General features: G+C 41.4%; 1 protein-coding gene across 1 annotated transcript; it reads left to right on the forward strand.

Annotated features, from left to right (window-relative positions):
- The first annotated feature begins 1,290 nt into the window (after window positions 1-1,290).
- On the forward strand, window positions 1,291-22,271 carry sacs (sacsin molecular chaperone). Its single transcript, XM_074679109.1, has 11 exons — window positions 1,291-1,443; window positions 3,939-4,009; window positions 4,242-4,338; window positions 4,876-5,026; window positions 5,262-5,352; window positions 5,427-5,512; window positions 5,771-5,882; window positions 6,461-6,607; window positions 6,850-8,335; window positions 8,435-8,526; window positions 10,384-22,271. Exons 3-11 carry the CDS (start codon window positions 4,316-4,318, stop codon window positions 21,933-21,935), a joined length of 13,740 nt encoding a protein of 4,579 aa, XP_074535210.1. The 5' UTR covers window positions 1,291-1,443; window positions 3,939-4,009; window positions 4,242-4,315; the 3' UTR covers window positions 21,936-22,271.
- The last annotated feature ends 37 nt before the right edge of the window (window positions 22,272-22,308 follow it).

Genomic DNA, 22,308 nt, shown 5'->3' on the forward strand with positions numbered 1-22,308 from the left:
TATTCTATTCTATTATATTATATTATATTATATTATATTATATTCTTATACAGTTAAAGTTAGTAGGAAAGTTTTATGCACGAGGTGCCTTGAAAATGGCAGATGAAAGCCGTTACATGCAGAAGTTTGTTTAATCAAAAACTTATTTACAAGGGACACTGGTCAAAACATAAAGGTCCAAGTCTGGATGTCTATGAAAACTTTAAATTCAAAGCAAGTCTTCTTTTTAGTTACCCAATGGTAGCTCTTGTCAGTTTTTCAGTTAAATAAACCCTAAAAAGAAAAAGAAAAAAAAAAATCGCAGAAACTGACCTTAGGATGGCTACTTGTGCAAATGCAAACAGACAAAGTGTTTTGTACCCCTGACTCTAACTAGACTTCTTCTTGCCAGCTCCCATCTTAAATCTCAGCAAGATGTAAGTGAATGTGTGGGCACAGCAAGTGGAGTCAGGAAAATGTATTGCCAGCCAATAGGAAAAGTGATATCTTAAGTTCACAAAAGTTTCTCTGTTCAGAAATCCCTTTATATTGGTCTGCATTAGATGCTTTCTACTAATGTGTTGTCAGACAGAACAGAGTTCGAATTGTGACAAAATGTCTAATTGAAAAAGTTTGTTGCTGTCAGGTGCATGTGAATATGTTGACACAATTATTCATACCGAATCAAAGAGTTCCTTTTTGAACTTTTTCATTAAAAAAAAAAAAAAAAAAAATTGTTTGAGCTTTGTGATTGACTGGCAGCTTATTAAGGAGGTAGCCTTTGGATGGATGACCTTTACACCAGTGTTTGTTCTCAAAATTCCAATTTAGACTAGTGTCAAGAAAACTACCACCCCATACAAACAGATATGAGCTTTGTAGCTGCTGCCATCTGCTGACAGATTGGTGTTATTGATCGTTTGTGGCTCTTTATGGTCCATCATTTTGTGGACTGTCAGTGTTGTGGCAGGTGCGTTTATTCTGATATTAAAGTGTCTGAAAAAGCTGTAGGCTGTTATTTATTGTGATCATTATCTGTGGATGTTTGAACTTATCTATTCAAGTCTATTGACTTTACCATGTAAATGTTGTTGCTAAGTATGAAAAAAAAAACATTTGTATACGTGTCACTTAGAATGCCTAACACATGATTATTTTTTCCTACAGAGTTCTGTGCAGTTTTTTCCCCTTTACTCAATCAGTGTTTGCTGCTGTGATGTACTTAACCCCAGATTGGAGCTTCGCCCATCCTACAGCTGTCGCTTTAAGAAACCCATGTGTCTCAACCCGCAGTATGAAACTGTTGGGAGGTGGAGCTGCGTATTCCAGCCAAACCGTTCTCTAAAGTCAGATATCATGATTTTTATGAAAGCATTTGAAGGAATTAGAGCTATCATGAGTGGTGCGAAGATCAGCTCAAAGATGTTGCATTGATGCTGTATCGATGCTGCAAGCATGCTGCCTGTAAGTATTCCTGCACTTCTCCTATAATAACCCCCTCCTCACCTTCTCTCCTCTCTCCTCTCTCTCTTCAATGCGGTAAGATGTGGGCTACTTGGGCAATATGGCATGGCCTAGCCTATTGAATTGCTTCTGGCTAAGGTCATCTTAACATCAAAAGACAGCACATAATAGCACCTTTCAATGAGGAAAGTTCTGGTGGCCTATGATGGCGAATGATAACTGATAGCCCATCATTTTGCTCTAAGTTTGTTGTAGCCCATTGGTGTTCCACATTACTGCAAAGCTAGGCATGTTTTATCCGGAGTCATGAACCAGGAATACTTTGTTAATCTCTTGATTTACTGCATACGAATGCTTTGGAGTTGTGCATGAAAAGAGACAGGAGTCGGTAGATTCGATATTCGGGAGATCCAACACAAATGGGAAGTGTGGTTTTCATTTAGCTGGAAGTTCTTGACTTTGAAGTGATGATGTCATTTTCATGAGGAGGGCTGTTGTGGTATGTAAATACAGTTTTTCACACGGATAAATCTTTCGTAACATAAGAAGGGTTATAATTGGTCTATGCACCCGTCACCAGCTTCTGGACCCCCTAAATCCAAAGGGTTGGTTTGTCCTTGTCCTTGTGAAATGTGTTATTGTATTTGCATAATTTGTCAATTGCAGTGAAAACAGTGAGGATTATAGCTCATTTAGTGTGGTGAACCGTGTTTTAAAGACACAGATCCCTTATCTGACAAACTTGGAGTGCTCATCCTTTACTGATGTGTCTTGGCGTCTGAGCCCAAGAGGAGTCCTGACTACAAGTCCCAGAATTATGCGGCACTCCAGGATATGTGCTCGTCCTATTGAGTAAGCCTATTAGCAGCAGCAGCATAGAATGGGCTCACTGTCAGAGAAGAATGTGCAGCTAGAGGCTTCCACAGAGCATCAGCAAAATCAAATTAAGTTTATAAATGTGTTCAGATCATATGATGGGCATAAATAAAGATTTCAGTTCACATGGAGACTAACTTTAAACAGACATAAGGTCTGCCAACAGTGTTCAAGGTACCATTGGGCCACTTTTGAAATAAGTTTTACAAAATTTTATGATGATCACTTCTGTAGAAATTGTAATCATAAAAGGCAGAGGACTTGTAAATTCTTACTTATATATTTGATGTGTGTTTTGTCTACACTTCTTTCTTCCCAAATTAAAATGATGTGCCAAAATAGCAGCAATGAGAGCTCTGATGAGTCTTTCTTGAACTTGGAAAAGTCCTTCGAGAAGGGCATTATTATGTAAGCCAACCAATTTTGTCAAACGGCTAAAGAGGGGCCACAGATGCCTTTATTTTAGAGTAAGGTTCTTCTGTTCATGGTTAATCTGACCTTGCTATTATAGAAACTCACTGTATACGCAAATTGTTTGATGGGATAGTTTAGTGGCTGGATATGTCAAATGCACAAATATTTCATGCACAGGTAAATTGCTCTACTGATGACAAAAATTATTCCATGAAGCCAAGAAACATGTCATAATAGAAAAAAAAATCCCGTAATGCACAACTATTAAATGAACTGAAAAAGAGGAAATTATTGAATGAAACAATAAAAAGCCTTTAGGGAACATTCACATTTTTGTGGAAATTGCATTTTCTTTCTTTCTTTCTTTCTTTCTTTCTTTCTTTCTTTCTTTCTTTCTATTTATTCTTTTTTTTATTGGAATCTGATGCAGGATTTGAGTCGTTGTATTATGTTCTTGCGTTACAAGAAACTATGCAAATACTGCATCTTTTTTTTTTTTTTTTTTTTGGGGGGGGGGGGGGGGGTGAAATGTTTTTTGTTGTTGTTGTTGTTTGTTTGTTTGTTTGTTTTAGTTACTAAAACATATTTTTGAGTTCAAGAATGAATTTTACAGATGGGCCACTGTGCCACTGTAGATACCAGCCTATCAAAGTCTTGTAAGTTTTAAAACACCCCCACCCACGGATGAATGGCAATGAATGGGGAAGGGGGCGAGTGTAGCCTATATTGACACTACACTGATTCCTCACTGTGCCAGCAGAACTTTGATCCAAACAAGAGATCGTTTGAGTCTGTTAAACGAAAAGCCAATATAGTTGACATTATGACACCATAGTTTGCTTTAGTAGCAAACTCAAGAAACGCCAAATTGGATTTTCTGTAAATAATGTTTTGACGCATGCGCGAAATAAGATGCCGATTCCCCGCTGTCTGTATTTGTGCTCCACATGTAGGAAAGACCCGTTTAGTATGAAACGGGTTTGTCGAATATGCCGTCCGCGTAGTTTTGACGACTTCAATGGAAAGGCCAAAGATTTAAAACCTGAGGAGATTTAAGGCGACGCGGAAGTGGACAGGGCAGAAACATGTAGCCTCAAACGCTCTGTCATGCAGCGTATATATAATTAGAACATCGCCTTTGAAGGAATAAGCGTGTTGATGAAGGCTAAATAACTTGTCACCCCTATTGTTGTTGATATTTCTAGGAACACAGCTCGTTGTTTAGCGTACCGGCTTTGCTGGAGGACCGGTGACGGTGCAGGCTGGACAGATTCAAGTGAGTGGGGTTTGCTGGGACAGGGGGATAATAATACTACAGGCTGTGGTTACTGAAATGCTAAGGATCGGTTGAGGAGATGCCTCTTGGGAGCTCTGTTATTACAATTTTGACTTAACGTGTCTTTCTGTGCGGAATGAAGCACCCAGCGAGGATTGTTTACAGTAGCATACTGGTATTAAGATCTGGCAGGTGTTTCGAGGAAACTAACGGTATTCTTGTTTTATGACAGCCGTGTTTTGGGGTGGAGTTTTCTGCTCTGTGCAGAAGATAGTCCAATGAACCTGGACACATAGCAGCAACGAGATGGCGAGCAGTCCACAGCCATGGTAAGTATAATAAATAAATCTTTGCAGCTGAAGTTGTGCCAGCCTGCTTTTATTTTATCCCCACATTTTACAGTTTATGGTTGCTCTATGTGTGGAGCAGCTGACAAACAGAGAAATTAAATAAATTCTATTTGGTTGACTAATAACTGCTCATACTGCTTTAAGGACCTACCAGACAAACATTGTTTACTGGCCTGGGGAGCTTTTAAGCCACCCTGTGTCCCCAACCCCACCCAACCCAGCTCATATGACTGCACCACAGTTGACTTGGTTACACTGATAAAGTGCCCTGCTTCTGAAAAAGCTATTATATATTTACTTGTCTTCAATATAGTAACAGAGAAGATTTTTTATGGTGTAGTGATATATTGGGCTGTTGTTGTTTTTTTTTTATAAAACCATAAATGTAGTGGCATGCATTCTCCTTTTTATTTGCTGCCATAATTTAAGAAAGACACAAATGCAAAATACAAAAACACCTCTACACAGACATCTACATCAGGTTTGATAATGATTTTGCCTCTGTTTTACTACCAGGTTGCCACAGGTGACAGTTCGCCATGAGTACTTCAGCCCGAAGTCCTTCCATGTGTCTCCTTTTACATCTGTTCAGGATATCAAACAGCTGCTTTATGAGGAGACAAACCTGCCTGTCATACAGCAATGTCTGACTCACAATGGGAGACTGGTATGTTGTTGTTTTTTCCTTTAACAAATAATATGACTATACTGCTATAATAATTCTGAAAGATCCTCAAGTGCACTAGTGTGTGAAAAACAGTGTTATAAACAGTGTACTAAATGTGATGGATGGATCAAAGAAAGTCCAGTTATAGTTGGGTTTCAAAGTTTCTGTAGTTTTCATTTTCATATATTATTACTGCTTTAGTTAAAAAGCACCTTCTCCACATCTCTCCTTTTAGCTGGATGACAGTGTGCAGATCAGAGCCTTGGTGCCTGCTGGAACCAGAGATGTAGCCATAAGACTGGAGGGAAGAGGCCTGAAAGGGGGAGGTAGGATTGAAATTACCATTCTTAATTGAAGCATTTTGACTGTGTTGGCTGTTTACTTAATTTTGCTTTTGCAGGGAGGTTTGGACAGACGACACCCCCACTGGTCGAGTTTTTGAAAGATATTCTGAGGAGGTACCCTGAAGGTGGACAGATTCTGAAAGTAAGTTTCATGTTGCATTATTGTTTGAAACATATTAAAGACACTAAATTATAGGACTGCCATCTCCATCACTCTTCATTCAAAGTTTTTCACCTTACTGACTGTTTTTCAGACTTTCATCAGTTTTTGAGTGTTCAAATGTCTACTCCAACATTCATCATCTCTATCAGCTGATGTTTTTGTCAGCACTGCTTTTTATAAACTGCAATAAAAACCCAGCTTCTCTAAATGAATGCATTGATTGTTCTCCACTTGAAGGAGTTGATTCAAAATGCAGAAGATGCTGGAGCCACAGAAGTCAAATTCATGTACAATGAGACAGAGTATGGAGTGGAGTCACTGTGGTCTGATAACATGGCCCAGCACCAAGGTCAGTTGTTACAGCACACATACGCAGTCTGCAGGATAGCTAAGTGATCAGTGTGACCATCCTCTGGTTTTAGTGTGTAAGGGTCAGAATCTCTCTGTCTAAAGTTGGTATTGAGCAGATACTGTGTTACATGCTCTGCTGTAAAATAGTGAAAACAACAATTACATTTAAAACAACTATTATAGTCTTAGAAAGCACATCATATCTTTATTAAATATATATTCTAGTGCTGTCAGGTGATTAAAAAAATTAATCTAATTAATTACAGGATTTGTAATTAATGTAATGATGTAAAGTGTGATACATTCATGGATCGTCAGAAATTTGAAAATCTGACGAGAACACCACTTTTTCCAAGTAGGACAAACGGTTTGAAAATGCCAGACATTTGAAAATAAGTGCGTCTTTGAACGCCCCGTGGGTTTGGGATCCAGATTAATCTGCGTTAATTTTTATAAGGCGTTAATTTGTGGTGTTATAAATTAATCTAATTAACGCGTTAAAATGACAGCCTTAATATATTCTTATTATCATTTCACCAATGCTTGATTGTTATTTTTTGTCTTTTTACACCAAAGGTGCTGCGCTGTATGTCTACAATGACGCTGTCTTCACCGTTGAAGACTGGAATGGTATTCAGGAAATCGCAAGGAGCAGAAAGAGAGATGACCCCCTGAAAGTCGGAAGATTTGGGATTGGCTTTAATTCTGTGTACCATGTCACAGGTGAGAAAAGTCTTACAGCAAACTATGACAACTGTTATCTAATACCATCTTGCAGTGCATGCTATTCCCTCATGGAGAATCAATCTTGAAATGTTACAGTGCTTGGGTAAAATGTTTTTTTGTTTTAACTCCATTAGTGTTCCCAAAAAAGCCCAAGTGTCAAAGATATAAGGTTTTCAGTAATAAGATTTTAAAAACGAGCTCATGCTTACATTGTACATGTGTTTCTTTTTACTACCTAGATGTACCTGGTATATTCAGTGGAGACCAGATTGCCTTATTGGACCCTCATCAGACCTTGTTTGGAGTGCATGAGTCTGGACAGTGTTGGAACTTAAAGAACGACATTAAGGAGATCACAGAACTGGCAGACCAGTTTGCCCCCTACATAGGGATTTTTGGGAGCTCTGAGAAAACCATCCAGGATGGCAGCTTTCCAGGAACGTTGTTTCGCTTCCCACTCCGCAAGAAACCATCCCAACTGAGTGGGAACATTTACAACAAAGAAAAGGTTTTGGAGCTCTTCGAGTCTTTTAAAGCAGATGCTGACACAGTTCTCCTCTTTCTTAAGAGCATTCAGAAGATCTCCCTGCATGTACGCGAGTCTGATGGTACAGAGCGCATGTTGTTCCAGGTTACAGCAACAGAGAATACAGATGACAAACTGGAAAGACAGAACGCACTGAAGACCCTGAATCAGGCTGTAGACGGCTATAGCAACGGTGTTTCCTCGTCTAAAATCACATGCGTCACTTATAAGGTGGACATAGAGACGCAGGACGACACAGCTAAAGAGACTCAGAGAACAACGTGGCTGGTTTGTAACGGTGTTGGGGGAAGAGGACTTTGTTCAGAGCTAGACTCACTGGGGGATGAGTTAAAGTTCTTGCCCACCATCGGTATCGCTCTGCCTCTCACGTCGGTTAATGAAGAAGATGAAGGCGCCACATCTGGTTTCTCAGGACGAGCATTTTGCTTCCTCCCTCTTCCCCCAGGAGAGGAGAGTGAGACAGGGCTTCCAGTTCATGTCAGTGGCTTCTTTGGAGTCACAGACAACCGTAGGAGTATCAAGTGGCGGGAAGTGGACCAGTGGAGGGATCCAGCAGCTTTGTGGAATGAGCTGCTGATAACCACTGTGACCCCTCGGGTTTATTTCACGCTCATAAGTGATATTATCGAACGGGTACAGACCAAAAAGGACCAAGACTTTCCATTATCCCCTGCAGGGACCTACAGGGCCTGGCCAGACCCTAAGCAGGTCAAGTCCCACTGGAAGCCCATTCTAAAGCCACTTTTCCAAGACTTGCTGCAGGAGCAGGTTATTTATTCACTCAGTGAGAACTGGGTACGGGTGGACCAGGCTGTGTTCTCAGAGCATGACAGGGATGAGGACATTTCAGAGACCGTGATTAACTACCTCCAAAGCTCAGGAATGCAGGTAGCAAAGGTACCTGCTGCTGTTGAATCTGTATTAGCTGCCTACATAACCGAGTCCCCTGAAGTAAAAAAGGTAACTCCATCCCTGCTGCGGCAGGTGATCAGGAAGTACAAACACAAAGGGTCCTCACATGAGAAGCTGCTTCTGCTCGAGTTTGCTCTTAGTGATGCCAATTACAGCGACCTCGCTGGACTGGAGCTTCTTCCACTGCAAGACGAGACATTCACAACATTTTTATCCTCTGTCAGTGAAAAGGATGCCATTTACATCGCCTCTGAAGAATACCCCTGGTATGAATACAACCAGATATTTACAGTTTGATTTTTAATTAAGTTGGAAGTCTTTTCAATAACACAAAGCTCTCTGTTTCCTTTTTGTGCCGATAACAGCACTTTGTACCCTGGTCTTGAGGGTCGGTTCGTACTGGAAAGCATCAAACCTTCGTTGCTGGACGCTCTGAAGAAAGCAGCAAAAAACAGAGGTATTATAAAATATTTATTCTATGGTACAATCTCATACATGCATCGATGAAGGTATTCTTGGTCCATAACAATTTCCAGGAGTCTTTAGTGTTCAGTCAGTTAGCCTTTATTTATATCGTGTTGTCTCAAGACACTTAACAAAAAAAGCTGGTATTTTTACACAGACCCACCATGAAGGTGAGAAAAGAATATAAAGAGAGAAGAGAGAAATAAATATAAAAAGACAATAGTAACAACACACACATTGTACAAAGGGTACCACCTCCCTCTTATGTCAAAGCAGGTGTCAGTGTTTACAAAGAAAGGTAATTGTGGAGTAGCAGTCAGGTAAACTGTGAGGTGTTCTGTCTAAGGATGATGTCAGAAATTGACAGCATTATAAAGTGGGTTTGCACACCTGCAGTAGATTTCTCTGTCTGTCTTGGGTTTTGATATGGTGTTACCAAACGGCAAAGTCCTGTCCTTAATGTTGGGGGATTGGTGATTGGCCCTTCCTTACATATGAATCTGATCTTATGTACCTGTGTATTGTTTAAGTTAAAACATTAGGATTTTATTGTTTCACAGGTATTGTTCAATGATTTTCAATAAAATAAGATTGGAACATTGAAGGTACATGCTGTCAGTTATAAAAAATAAAAACTTTAAAATCAGTATCAGTTCAAATCGGCAGGTCAGGCTTTTTATAGATCTGTGATCGGCCAAAAAATTGTGATAGGTGCCTAGTTGGTGTGGAAGCTCAAAGCCCGCCTCACTTCCAACATTGCTCTCATCAATCATTGCTCAAAACTCTTTATCAAAAAAAGATATGCAACAAAGACTATGTCAACTTATTGTACAGTTTATGGGGTGCTACATATTGTGCTAATTGTATAATATTGTAACATTTTGTAATTTGGACCAATTCTCCCACCAAAAAATCATTGGTAGAAATACACTGTTTCTGTTTTGGAAACAAAACAAAACTCCTCATTTAGGAAATTAAAGCATATGTCTATGAAACCACCAGAAGGGAAACACAACTTCGAATCACATAGATTGACATTGCTTGTTATCCAAGCCTAATTTTTTTTAAACAAATCAGCTAGTGGAAGTGTACAGTGTTAGGGGGCAGGTTTTCCTGGACATTAAAATGCTTTCAGCATGTCCAAGCACCATGACAGATGTGTATATGTCCAATTTATTTTTTTAGTTTTAATCAAAAAAGAAAATTTGTTATTCATTCCAAACATCATAAAATGTTTCAATTTAATTACAGTGCATCAAAATCCCTGGGGTTACTCAGGTAGGTATTTTCGAAGTGTGTCATTTCTTTTAATTATTATTATTAACCCTAACTAATGCATTGTTTGTGGAAAATAATTGTGTTTTTGTGCATTCACTCATACTTACTCTAAACTAAATTACTGTGGTTTCTTGTACTGTTTTATGTCTGGTTTGGGACTTCCAGTGATTTACTAGTCACTCTGCCAAAACACTGGAAAAAAGGGTTTGAATTATCCGTCTGAATTTAACAAACTTGTGTGGAGATGGAATGTTACAGTATGCTTGATGGTTTGCATCTGCCAGTTATATAAAAATCATCATAAATCTTTTGTGAGTTTTTTTTAATAAGGCCACTTTACACACTTTCCGAAAATGAATCAAATTTTTCAGGGCATTTTTATTTGTTGAAAAGTTTTATGTTGACTTCTGAAAAGCAGGGCCTAGTCCTCTCGACTGGGTTGGATTTTGTTTTCCTCTCTTGCTGCACGTCATTTAAAAGGCTGCAAACCTTTTCTGACCAGCCCTAATGGCTGATTTTGTTTTTTTTGTTTTTGATTAAGACTAACAAAAATCTTCTTGTTATTTGACAGGACGACCCTGCACTCAGCTACAAGTGCTGAACCCTGAACGATCAGCTCGACTAATCAAGGAGATCTTATCAAAAGCCTGGGCAACCAGAGACTTCATAGTCCAATGGGAACCTGGAAACAAACAGCTGAAACATCCCACAGTTTCCTGGCTGAAGATGATATGGAAGCATCTCTACATAAACTTTTCGGATGACTTGAGCATTTTTGAAGACATGCCTTTGATTCCCCTTCTGCCTCTTGAGGAAAGCACAGAAAAGGTGAAGCTTTTGCGTCTCAAAACCCCGTCTCCCATAATTCTTGCTGCTGAGGAGGACACTCCACTCTCTGACAGCTTGTTTGAAATTATGGAAAAGCTGGGAGGAGTTGTGATCAAAAAGCTGGATTCATGTTTGCAGCACCCCCTTCTAAAGAACTACATCCACCCTTCCTCTCCTGGTGTACTTCTGCAAATTATGGGCAGATTGTCTATTCAACGCCTCTCCAACATAGTCTCCGCTTTGACTGTTGAAGAGAGGATTGCACTCAGAAGTTTTCTTGCTGGGCTGTCTGACATAACAGAGAAAGAAAAGCATACCCTGCTTGAGCTTTCCATCTTTAAAAAAGTTGGAATCTGCACTGAGGGTGTCTCAGCATTCACATCACTGAGAGGAGCAAGGGCTTTACATCATAGAGCCAAGTATCCACCAGATGTCAAGCTATCTGTGAATCTTGTAGCATGCTCGGATGAGGAATCCATTCGTCTCATCAAAATGCTGAATGTGGAGCAAGTCAAAACAACAGAATGTTTGAAGATGATTATTCAGGATATGGAAAGAGGGTTCTACACTTCGGATGAGACAACCCGAATCATGCTTTGGGCACTAACACATCTGGCATTTCTAAAAAATGAAAATTCTGCTGTGATTGGATGGCTCTCTTCACTGAAGTTCATTCAGTTGCCATGTGGAAAGACAGCAAAGGCCTCAGAGTTATTTGATCCTGAGCTGGAGATTCTACAAAACCTGTTTTACATGGAAGAGAAAACCAGGTTCCCCACAAGCACCTTTAGGTCTTCACCCGATATTCTCCATTCACTAAGACAGCTGGGACTTAGGAATGAAGTACAGCTCAGTGAAAAGGATGCACTCAAAGTGGCGATGAAAATAGAGGAGTTGCAAAGTAGCAAGGAACCTGAGTGGGACCTCATAGTCAAAAAAGCAAAAACACTCCTACAAATTCTGAACAGGCAAACCAAGCTGGTTAAATCAGCAAATGCTCAAACATCATTGTTAAAGTTAAAATGGGTACCTGTCTGCAAAGAAAGACCCCTGACATACCCAAAATCCCTTGCTTGGGTTGGAGATACTGTCAATATCTGCTCCTTCTCTGAAATGTGTGACTTATCCCATGCAGTCCTTGTGGGATCATCTGTAGCACTGGTTGAACACACATCTGCAGGCATGAAAAAGGCACTAAAACTGGCTTTAGAGCCACAGGTGGATCAAGTTTTACAGCACTTGAAAGCAGTCAATGACTGGCACAAATCTCAAGCTTTTACCACTGAGGATTGGTATCAGTTCCAACAGATCTTGTTTGAGATTTATGGTTTCATGCAGGCTCACCTGGAGGATGCCGGAGAAGCGATGAAATCACTGCCTTTCGATTGGGTTTGGACAGGAAAAACATTCTCGTCACCTTGCCAAACAGTCCTAAAGCCCCTCTCTGATCTGGACTTACAGCCTTATTTATACTCCCTGCCAAAGACAATCAGAAAGTTTCACAAGCTTTTCAAGTTTTGTGGTTCAGTTGAAGAGGTTTGTCCAAGTCACGTGTTCGAAGTCGTCAGTGCCATACAACAAAAATGTGAAGGAAAGATTTCCAAGGAGGACAGCAAGCATAATGTCCTACTACTGACTAACATCCTGAGATGGCTTTACAACAATCAGATACCAGTTGATATTAACATGAGCGTGCCAATTTTTTGTTACAAAGACCCAACCAAACTGGTGATGAAGCCAATTCATGAATGCACCTACTGCGACATCAAGGTTGATGATTTGAATGATTTGCTTGAAGATGCATCTGAGCCCATTATATTGGTGCATGATGACATTCCCATGAAAACAGCAGAGTGGCTGAAGGTGCCATGTTTAAGCACCAGGTTGATAAACCCTGAAAACCTTGGCTTTGAACAGTCAGGCCAAAGAGAACCACTGACAGTAAGAATAAAAAACATCCTGGAAGAGTATCCATCTGTAGCAGACATTTTCAAAGAGCTCCTTCAGAACGCTGATGACGCATGCGCGACTGAGTGCAGTTTTCTCATTGACATGAGAAGAAATACTGACATTCGAGAGAATCTCCTTGACCCTGGCATGATTGTTTGTCATGGGCCTTCCTTATGGTCTTTTAACAACTCTGTATTCTCAGATACAGACTTTCTGAACATCACAAGGTTGGGTGGATCAATCAAAAGATGCGAAGCAGACAAAGTTGGCAAGTTTGGCTTGGGCTTCAATTCAGTGTATCACATCACTGATATCCCTATCATAATGAGCAGGGAGTTCATGATCATGTTTGATCCAAACATCAATCACATCAGCAAGCACATCAGAGACAGTTCCAACCCGGGGATCAAAATCAACTGGAGCAAACAACAGAAAAGGCTGAGAAAATTCCCCAACCAGTTCAGACCATTCATCAATGTCTTTAACTGCCAGCTTCCTCTTGCACAGGACTCCCCGTACAAATATAACGGCACACTGTTCAGACTTCCATTTCGAACAGAGCAGGAAGCTTCAGCAAGTGAAATCAGTAGTCTTTACTACAACACCACAGACATCTACTCCCTGGTGGATGAGTTCAGCATATGTGGCCACCGGTTCATTCTGTTCACCCAGCATGTTGGGAGTATGGTCTTAAAATACCTGAAATGTGAGGAAACAAGTCCATTGGGAGCACAAGATGTTGTCTCCATCAACAAAAGTGTGTGGTCATCGAAATCCTCATATGGACCTTTGAGTATCCTGAAATCTGCAGCAAAGGTTATGAAAAAGGCAGCAAACACCAACAAGGTACCTTCAGATGCTCCCAAATCTGGATGCATCATACGTGTCATGGTGGAGGAGTTTCACAATGTGTTCAAACGAATTGTTGACCTGCACTCACCTCTGTTTAGAGGTTCAGAGGAAGATCCCAACCAGTACTTTGAGATGGCTGCAAAAGGAGTTCAGACGAGACGACTGACGGATGAAATGCCCCAAAAGGCAGTAGAAGTCACGAATTGGCTCATTTGCTCATGCATGGATGTAACTGAGGCACTTAAGTTTTCCCTCAGTGATAGTGGAACAAGACTCGGTCTAGTTCCATGTGGAGGTGTGGCTGTTCTGCTTGCAGAAGAAGAAAACCGCAAATGGACTGTTAAGAACAATACCACTCCAATTGGAGAGGTTTTTTGTTATTTACCTCTAAGGATCAAAACAGGCCTCCCAGTCCACATAAACGGCTGCTTTGCTGTGACTTCCAATCGGAAAGAAATTTGGAAGACGGACACCAAAGGACAGTGGAACTCTGTGTTCATGAGACATGTCATTGTCCAGGCATATTTGGCAGCACTTGAAATGTTGCGTTCAATGGCTGAAAGTGGAGAACTCATCAACTACAGTTATTATGCAGCATGGCCAGATCCAGGTCAAGTACATGATGACTTCACACTGATCAGCCAGGGTGTCTACCAAGAAATAGCAAAAGGAGGTGACAATGAGCACGCAAAAGTTTTCTCAGATGGAAATATCTGGGTATCCATCAAATATGTCCGATTTCTTGACGATGCCTTACTTTGTAGGGCAGACATTGGTTCTGCTGCTTTCAAGATATTCTCAAAATACCTCAATAAGAGCAGCTCACAAAACCTCTGTGCTGTTGAGCTCCCTGACTGGGTGAAGGAGGGATTTGAAGATGCTGGGTGCAAAGGGAAGCTGATACAAAACACTCTGACAGAGCAGCAGTTTTTCTCAGACGTGTTTTTCCCACACATCCAAGAAATTGAGAAAGAACTTCGTGATCCCCTGATGCTTTATGTTTTGAATGAGAAACTTGAAGAATTTGCATCAATTCTCAGTGAAACTCCTTGTATCCCTTGCTCCGGCCCAAATGATGAACTGGTGTTGCCTTCTAGGCTCATCCATCCAGAGGGGAGAGTTGCTAAACTGTACAACAATGACGATGGAAGATTTCCTGAAGGGACCACCAAAGACTACCTAAATCCTGTTTGTTTGGTGAAGCTTTTGGATTTAGGCATGGTAAAAGATGATCTGTCATGGAAAGACATCATTGAACGTGCTCAATCTGTCATTGATCTCAATGAAAGTGACCACATTGCTGCTTGCTTTCGTAGCAGTATAATACTGAGTCTCATTGATGAAAAACTGAAGTTGAGAGCTTCAGGAGGAGCCGAACATTTAAAAAAGCTCAAAGACATCAAGTTTCTTCCATTCCTGACAAGACCTGCTGGATTCTCCCTCCCATGGCATGGGAATGACTTTTCCCCAACAACAATGTTCTCCCCTGAAGAACTCTTCACAACTGAACATCAAGACACTGTGTGTCTGATGAAGCCAATCTTAAATGAAAATTCTCCATCCTTCAAAGGTTGTGGTGCAATTTCATTGGCTGTGAAAGACTGTCTCGGTCTAATAAGGAAGCCCTCAGTTGGACTGGTCATTCATCAACTCCAGAAACTGGCTCAATCATTTGATGGCATCACATTGTATCAGGAAAACATGACAAATGCCTGTTATAAGTTTCTTCATGAGGAAATGCTACAGGATGAGAAAGCCAAAGAAAAAATGATCGAGGAACTAAAATCATTCGATTCCATCCTGGTGGAAAACACATATGTCAGTCCTGCCAAAGTTGCTTTTCACCTTAACTTTGATGTAGCCCCACATCTTTTTCAACTCCCCAACAAATACAGGAACAGCTGTCGGGAGCTCTTTGAAAACATCGGGGTGCAGCCAAACTACACAGTTGAAGATTTTGCTGCTGTCCTTGAAATTGTGAGGCAAGATTGTGGTCAAAAGCCGCTCACAGAGGAGAATTTCCAGTTGTGCCGAAGAATTATCAGTGAAGGCATATGGAGTTTGATACGAGACAGAAACCAAGAATTCTGCAAAGCCAAGTATGGCGACATTCTGTTACCAGACTCCAAACTGACTTTGCAACCATCAAAATCACTATGCTACAATGACTGCCCTTGGATCAAAGTTAGAGACTCAACTGTGAAGTATTGCCATGGTGACATCCCAAGAGAGGTTGCAGTGAAATTAGGAGCTGTTCCAAAACGCCACAAAGCCTTGGAGAGGTATGCCTCTAATGTGTGTTTCTCTTCTCTTGGGAGTGAGTTTGGACAGAAAGAAAAGCTCACAAGCAGGATTAAAAGCATCCTCAATGCTTATCCATCAGAGAAGGAAATGCTAAAAGAGTTGCTACAAAATGCTGATGATGCAAAAGCCACTGAAATCTACTTTGTGTTCGATCCCAGGACACACCCCACTGACAGAATTTTTGATGATAAATGGATCCCAATGCAAGGCCCTGCACTCTGTGTGTACAACAACCAGCCTTTCACAGAGGATGACATCAGAGGTATACAGAATCTTGGCAGAGGAACAAAAGAGGCCAATCCTGGGAAAACAGGCCAATATGGCATTGGGTTCAACTCTGTCTATCACATCACTGACTGCCCATCCTTCATTTCAAACAATGATATTTTGTGCATCTTTGATCCACATGCACAGTTTGCACCTGGAGCTACATCTGTTAGCCCTGGAAGAATGTTTAAAGACTTGGACTCCGACTTCAGATCTCAGTTTTCAGATGTTCTAAATCTTTACCTTGGGGCTCATTTTAAGTTGGAACGCAGCACAATGTTCCGATTCCCCATCCGCTCCACAGAGATGGCAAGAGCATCAGAGATCAGCTCTGTCCCTGCATCAGACAGAATGGTGCAAAACCTTTTGGATAAGTTGAAAAATGATGGTGCAGAACTTCTCATGTTCCTCAACCACATGGAGAAAATATCCATCTGTGAGATTGAAAATCAATCAGGAAAACTCAAAACACTGTACTCAGTAACTGCCAAAATTACAGATGGTGATCGGCTGAAACGCAAACAGTTTCATGCCTCAGTCATTGACAGTGTGATTAAAAAGAAACAGCTCACTGCAATCCCAGTTCAGCATATCACATACTCAATGGATATAGAGGACACGGATGGGAATATGACAACCTGGATGGTCTGCAACAGATCTGGCTTCCCTAACATTGAAAATATCTCAAAGAGTGTGATTTCAGCCCACAAAAATGAAGACATAACTCTGTTTCCACGCGGTGGTGTAGCTGCATGTGTAAGCCATAACTACAAAAAGAACCACAGAGCCTTCTGCTTCTTGCCCCTTTCACTGGAGACCGGCTTACCTTTCCATGTCAATGGACATTTTGCATTGGACTCTGCCAGGAGAAACTTATGGAGGGATGACAATGGTGTAGGGGTCAGGAGTGATTGGAACAACAACCTGATGACATCACTCATAGCCCCTGCATTTGTGGAACTACTGGTTCAACTGAGGCGTCGATACTTCCCAGGTCCCGATCCCACCCTCACCATTCTACAAGGAACACCCCTCCATGTTGTCAAAGACACATTACGAAAGTTTCTGTCCTTCTTCCCAGTCAACAGACTTGGCATACAGGCAGATTGGTACTGCTTGGTCAAAGCAGTTTATAACTGTATCCATGCAAACCTGACGCGCCTGCTTCCTGTAGTCAAAGCAGTGCATCATGACAACTCTGACATGCACTCTGTTGTGTACATTTCATGGGTGAACACTTCAACTACCAACAAGGGCAGGGCCTTTTTTGATAATCTGCTACAAGATGAGCTTCAGTACCTGAAAAACACAGAGTACAACATTACCTCAAGGAAGTCTGTGGCTGAAAATGTATACAGGTTAAAGACTCTGCTTCTGGACATTGGTTTTAACCTGGTTCACAGCTGTGATGAGACAGCAAATCTGTATTTCTGTCTGGAAGATGCAGGGATACCAGTAGCCTATGTGACACCAGAGGAAGTGCGCAGCTTCCTTCACACCTACTCATCACCAGAAACATCTTGCCATGTCGGAAAACTTCCCTGTCGTCTCCAGCAGTCAAACTATAAGCTAGCTCACAGCTTGAAGATTTTAGTGGACTACTGCTTCAAAGACATTGAAGTGGATTGTGCTGAAATTGAAGGCCTGCCTCTGTTGGTAACAATGGACAATGTGCTCCAGGTGTTTGATTCCAAGAGACCAAAGTTCCTGACAGCGCATCACGAGCTTGTCTCATCGAGGAAAGAGTTGTTCATGAACACAATGTACATGAGGTACAGCAACATACTTTTAAAGGGTGGAGCTGCAAAGAACTTTGACATCAGTTGCTTTGGTGATCTACTGGGCTCAGTCCTTCCAAGAGAGTACCGAACCAAGATCCCTGTAAAATGGAGAGATACCTTCGCAAGTGAATCTTGGTTGAAGAATGTTTGGAGCTTCATCAGTGAAAACACTGCTGTCAAGGAGGATCAGGTGGAAAACAAGCCAAGTCTTGCCACAGTACTTGAAATTCTGAAAGACTGGGCTTTGCTCCCTGGAATCAAATTCATGGCCAGAGATAAGATAGTCGTCCCCGAGCAAGATGTGCTTCTGCCTCTGAGCTTGATAGACATAGCTCTCTTTCCACAAGGTCAAAATGACAAAGTTTTTCACACTCTGATGAAAGCAGGATGTATTCAGTTTGCAGTAAACAAAATACTTGCAAAAGACAATCCAATGATTCCTTTTCTGGCCAAACAGGCTGCAAACATTGAAAACCCATCAAGTGTTCTGAAAGCCTTGGAGTACATGATCCAGACTTCTGCATTCAAAGCAGCGAACCTCAGTGACAAGGACTTTGATGCTCTCATGCTGTACTTTAACTGCAATCTAGCAAACCTTACACAGACAGATGTGCAAAGACTAAAACTTCTCCCCTGCTTTAAATCAGTTAGTGGGAGATATGTTAGCATTGCAAACTACGGAGCAAACTATGTCCTTGCGAAGAGCATTCCCATTGCAGACATAGAGAAATGGGCTCACACAACCTCCTTTGGGTTTCTCGCTGACTGTGCACAGCTGAAAGAGCTCTACGCCTTCCTTGGCTGCCTGCCAATTGATGACTTGGAAATCTACCTTCAGCATCTCCTGCCAAAGTTTGAGAGTTTTTCCTATGATGCCAAAGTGGAACATATCATCTACCTGAAAGAGAGACTTCTGTCAATGGAAGAACCGTGCGAAATTAAGGATCAACTCTTTGGGAAGCTGGAGGGACTGTCGTTTATCTATGACTACTCAAACAGACTCAGGCCAGCCAAGTTTTTCTATGATGAGACAGTGAAGGTGTTTGAAGTAATGCTTCCCAAAAAATCATTCATACCAAGTGACTTCTTTAGGAAAGTTGAACAAGCGTCAAAACCCAAGAATGGGACATCATTGCTCACCTCATGGATAACTTTTCTGAGAAGTATTGGTCTGAAGAATGAAGTGTCACAACAGCAGGTTCTGCAGTTTGCAAAAGAGGTCAGCATCAAAGCTCAAACTGAGAACTGGACCAAAGAAAAAGTGCAAACCGTTGTTGATGTTCTCTTAAACCACATATTCAAAGACAGGACAGATCTGTTCCACGGTACTTTTCTCAAAGAGCTGTCAATGATACCATTCCTGTGCCCAGAGAGAGCCCCAAAAGAGCTCATCAAGCTTCATTCCCAGTACCAAGACATGAGTGGCGCACTTCCTCTGATTCGGTTCAGTGGGTCTCAGGTAAATCCAAAGTTCAAGCAAACAGATGTTATTCACTTGCTTTGGACATCTTGTCCAATTCTACCTGAAACAGCCACACCATCAAGCATCAAAGACCAGGAAGGAAGCACCCTGACAGGACAAGAGCAACTTGACCAAGTGCTGAACATGTTGGGTGTAAACTTGGAACCAGTGTTGGAAAAAGTCATCGGCAACTGCAAGAATATCTGTAACATATCAAATCCGGATGATGAAATGGTGAAAACTCGGAACAAAGTGTTACGGTCCACCTATGAGTTCCTCAGTGCAGATAAAAGAGACTTTCGTTACCAGCTCCGTGGGGTGGCTTTTGTCATGGTAGAAGATGGCTGGAAACTGCTCAAACCAGAAGAGGTTGTCATTAATTTAGACAATGAATCTGACTTTAAACCCTACTTGTATAAGCTACCTCTCGAACTAGGTACCTTTCACCAGCTGTTCAAACTTCATGGCACTGAAGATGTTGTGTCAACTAAACAGTACGTTGAAGTACTGTGGCGAATTTTCAGAAGTTCAGAGGGCAAGCAGCTTGATCCCAATGAAATGAGAACAGTCAAAAGGGTTGTTTCAGGACTTTTCAAGTCTCTCTACAATGACCCAGTGGAGATTCGCAAAGATCTTGAAAATGTGAGAGATTTAACATTTTATCTGCCAAGTCATGATGGTAGATTAGCCAAGTCCAGTAGCTTGGTGTTTGATGATGCCCCACACTACAAGAGTAGAATTCAGGGTAACATTGGAGTCCAGATGCTTGTGGACATGAGCCAGTGCTATCTTGGCAAAGACCACGCCTTTCACACAAAGCTAATCATGCTCCTCCCGCAGAAGCTAAGACCAAGACTCTTAAGTGGCATCCTTGAAGAGCAACTCGATGAAGATTCTCCAAAAATGTGCCAATTTGGAGCTCTCTGTTCACTTCAAGGCCGCCTCCAGTTGTTGCTGTCTTCAGAGCAGTTTATCACAGGTTTGTTCAGAATAATGAAACATGAGAATGACAATGCTTACCTTGTGAATGAGGAGAAAGCCATACGTCTCTGCAAAGCACTTTGTGAAGGATTAAAAGTTTCTTGTTTTGAAAAACTCCAAACAACCCTGAGAGTGAAAGGGTGCAGTCCCATCCCTCACAGCCGCAGTGAAACACTCGCCTTCCTCAAGAGATATGGGACAGCTGTGATTCATCTCTACATCCAGCACTCAGACAGCAAAGACATCAATTTTCTGTTAGCACTAGCAATGACATTGAAATCTGCTACAGACAATTTGATTTCCGATACATCCTATTTGATTGCCATGCTTGGCTGTAATGACATTTACAGAATTTCAGAGAAGTTGGACAACCTTGGGGTGAAGTACGACTCTACAGAACCTTCAAAACTTGAGCTACCCCTCCCTGGAACTCCAATAGCAGCAGAGATACATCACACACTTCTCATGGATCCAATGAATGTATTCTATCCAGGAGAATATGTAGGTTACCTTGTGGACTCCGAGGGTGGAGACATGTATGGGTCCTACCAGCCTACATACACTTATGCCATCATTGTTCAGGAAGTAGACAGAGAAGAGGGAGAAAACACAAGTGTCCTTGGAAAATGCTTCCAGATTGACATTGGTTACAGTGAGTACAAAATAGTCAGTTCTCTTGACTTATACAAATTCTCAAGACAAGAAGACAGTACCCATGCTCATGACCCCAGTGTCCCATCAACTCCTACAAGCCCAAACAGTTGTTCCTCTGGCCTGCGAATAATCCCCCCTATTTTTGCCGGGAAGGAAAATCTAAGACCGCCCACTCACAAACCAACCCCAAGAAAGATCAAGCTTCATGCATTACCTGAGATTCTGAAGGAAGTCACCTTAGTCGTTGAACAAGCCTGGAAGCTTCCCGAAATAGAAAGAAAGAAGATAATCAGACGGCTGTACCTGAAGTGGCACCCAGACAAAAATGCAGAGAATCTGGACATCGCCACAGAAGTCTTCAAGCATTTACAAACTGAGATCAGCAGGATGGAAAAACAGTCTTTGGCTGATCAGCAAAACACAGACAGAGCTTCCAGGAGATCTTACTCTGCGTCATCAACCCGCTTCCAGTCAGAGAAGTTTTCTTTTCAAAGGTTTTATTCATCATGGAATCAAGAAGCAACAAACCATAAGTCGGAACGGCAGCATTTTAGGGAACAATATACAGGCAATGCAGGTTCCTCACACTCTCACCGCTTCTTTGCCCCACCTACTTTCAAGACAGTAGGTAACCCCGTAGAAGCCCGCAGGTGGCTCAGACAAGCAAGAGCCAACTACTCTGCTGCTCGCAATGATCTTCATAAAAACGCAAACGAATGGGTTTGCTTCAAATGCTACCTGGCCACAAAGCTTGCACTGATAGCTGCTGACTATGCAGTCAGAGGAAAGTCTGACAAAGATGTCAAACCAACCGCCCTCGCTCAGAAAGTAGAGGAGTACAACTCCCATCTAGCAGGGCTCGCCAATGATGTCCAGATTCTTGAAGGATATGGTGTGGACAGCTTGAGGACTCGTTATCCTGATCTCTTGCCATTTCCCCAAATCCCAAATGACAGATACACGTCTGAGGTGGCCATGAGAGTAATGGAATGTACTGCACGGATCATCATAAAGCTTGAAAGCTTTGTTCAGCAAAAATTATAAAACTGCAAAGATGACATTCAATCTACAGTTTGCATAAACCCTGTGTAATAAAGGACAACCCTGGCTGTGTGCAATATAAGTCATAAATATTTTTTTGAATATGTATCTAGCTGGCAGCTTATGCATATATGCAGTTTCTACCAGCGATGGAGATTTTGTGGCCAGTGTAAAGTAAATGACACATAACCTTGTAGGTTGTAAGTATAGATTTGCAATATAATGTGATATCTTTGTAAAGTTTTCAACCACAAATGTCTCCTTGTATGTCATACATGTACATGTTCTGTTGATTTACATTGTGCCTAAGAAGGCCCAATAAATCCCCCTTAAATATGATATTTTTATCTCTATTTTTAACATTTACCTTAAAAAG

The sequence above is a fragment of the Halichoeres trimaculatus genome, unplaced genomic scaffold, assembly GCF_033239565.1.
Source record: "Halichoeres trimaculatus isolate MK-OKI-2021-1 unplaced genomic scaffold, fHalTri1.1 fHalTri1_scaffold_9, whole genome shotgun sequence".
NCBI classification, from domain to species: domain Eukaryota; kingdom Metazoa; phylum Chordata; class Actinopteri; order Labriformes; family Labridae; genus Halichoeres; species Halichoeres trimaculatus.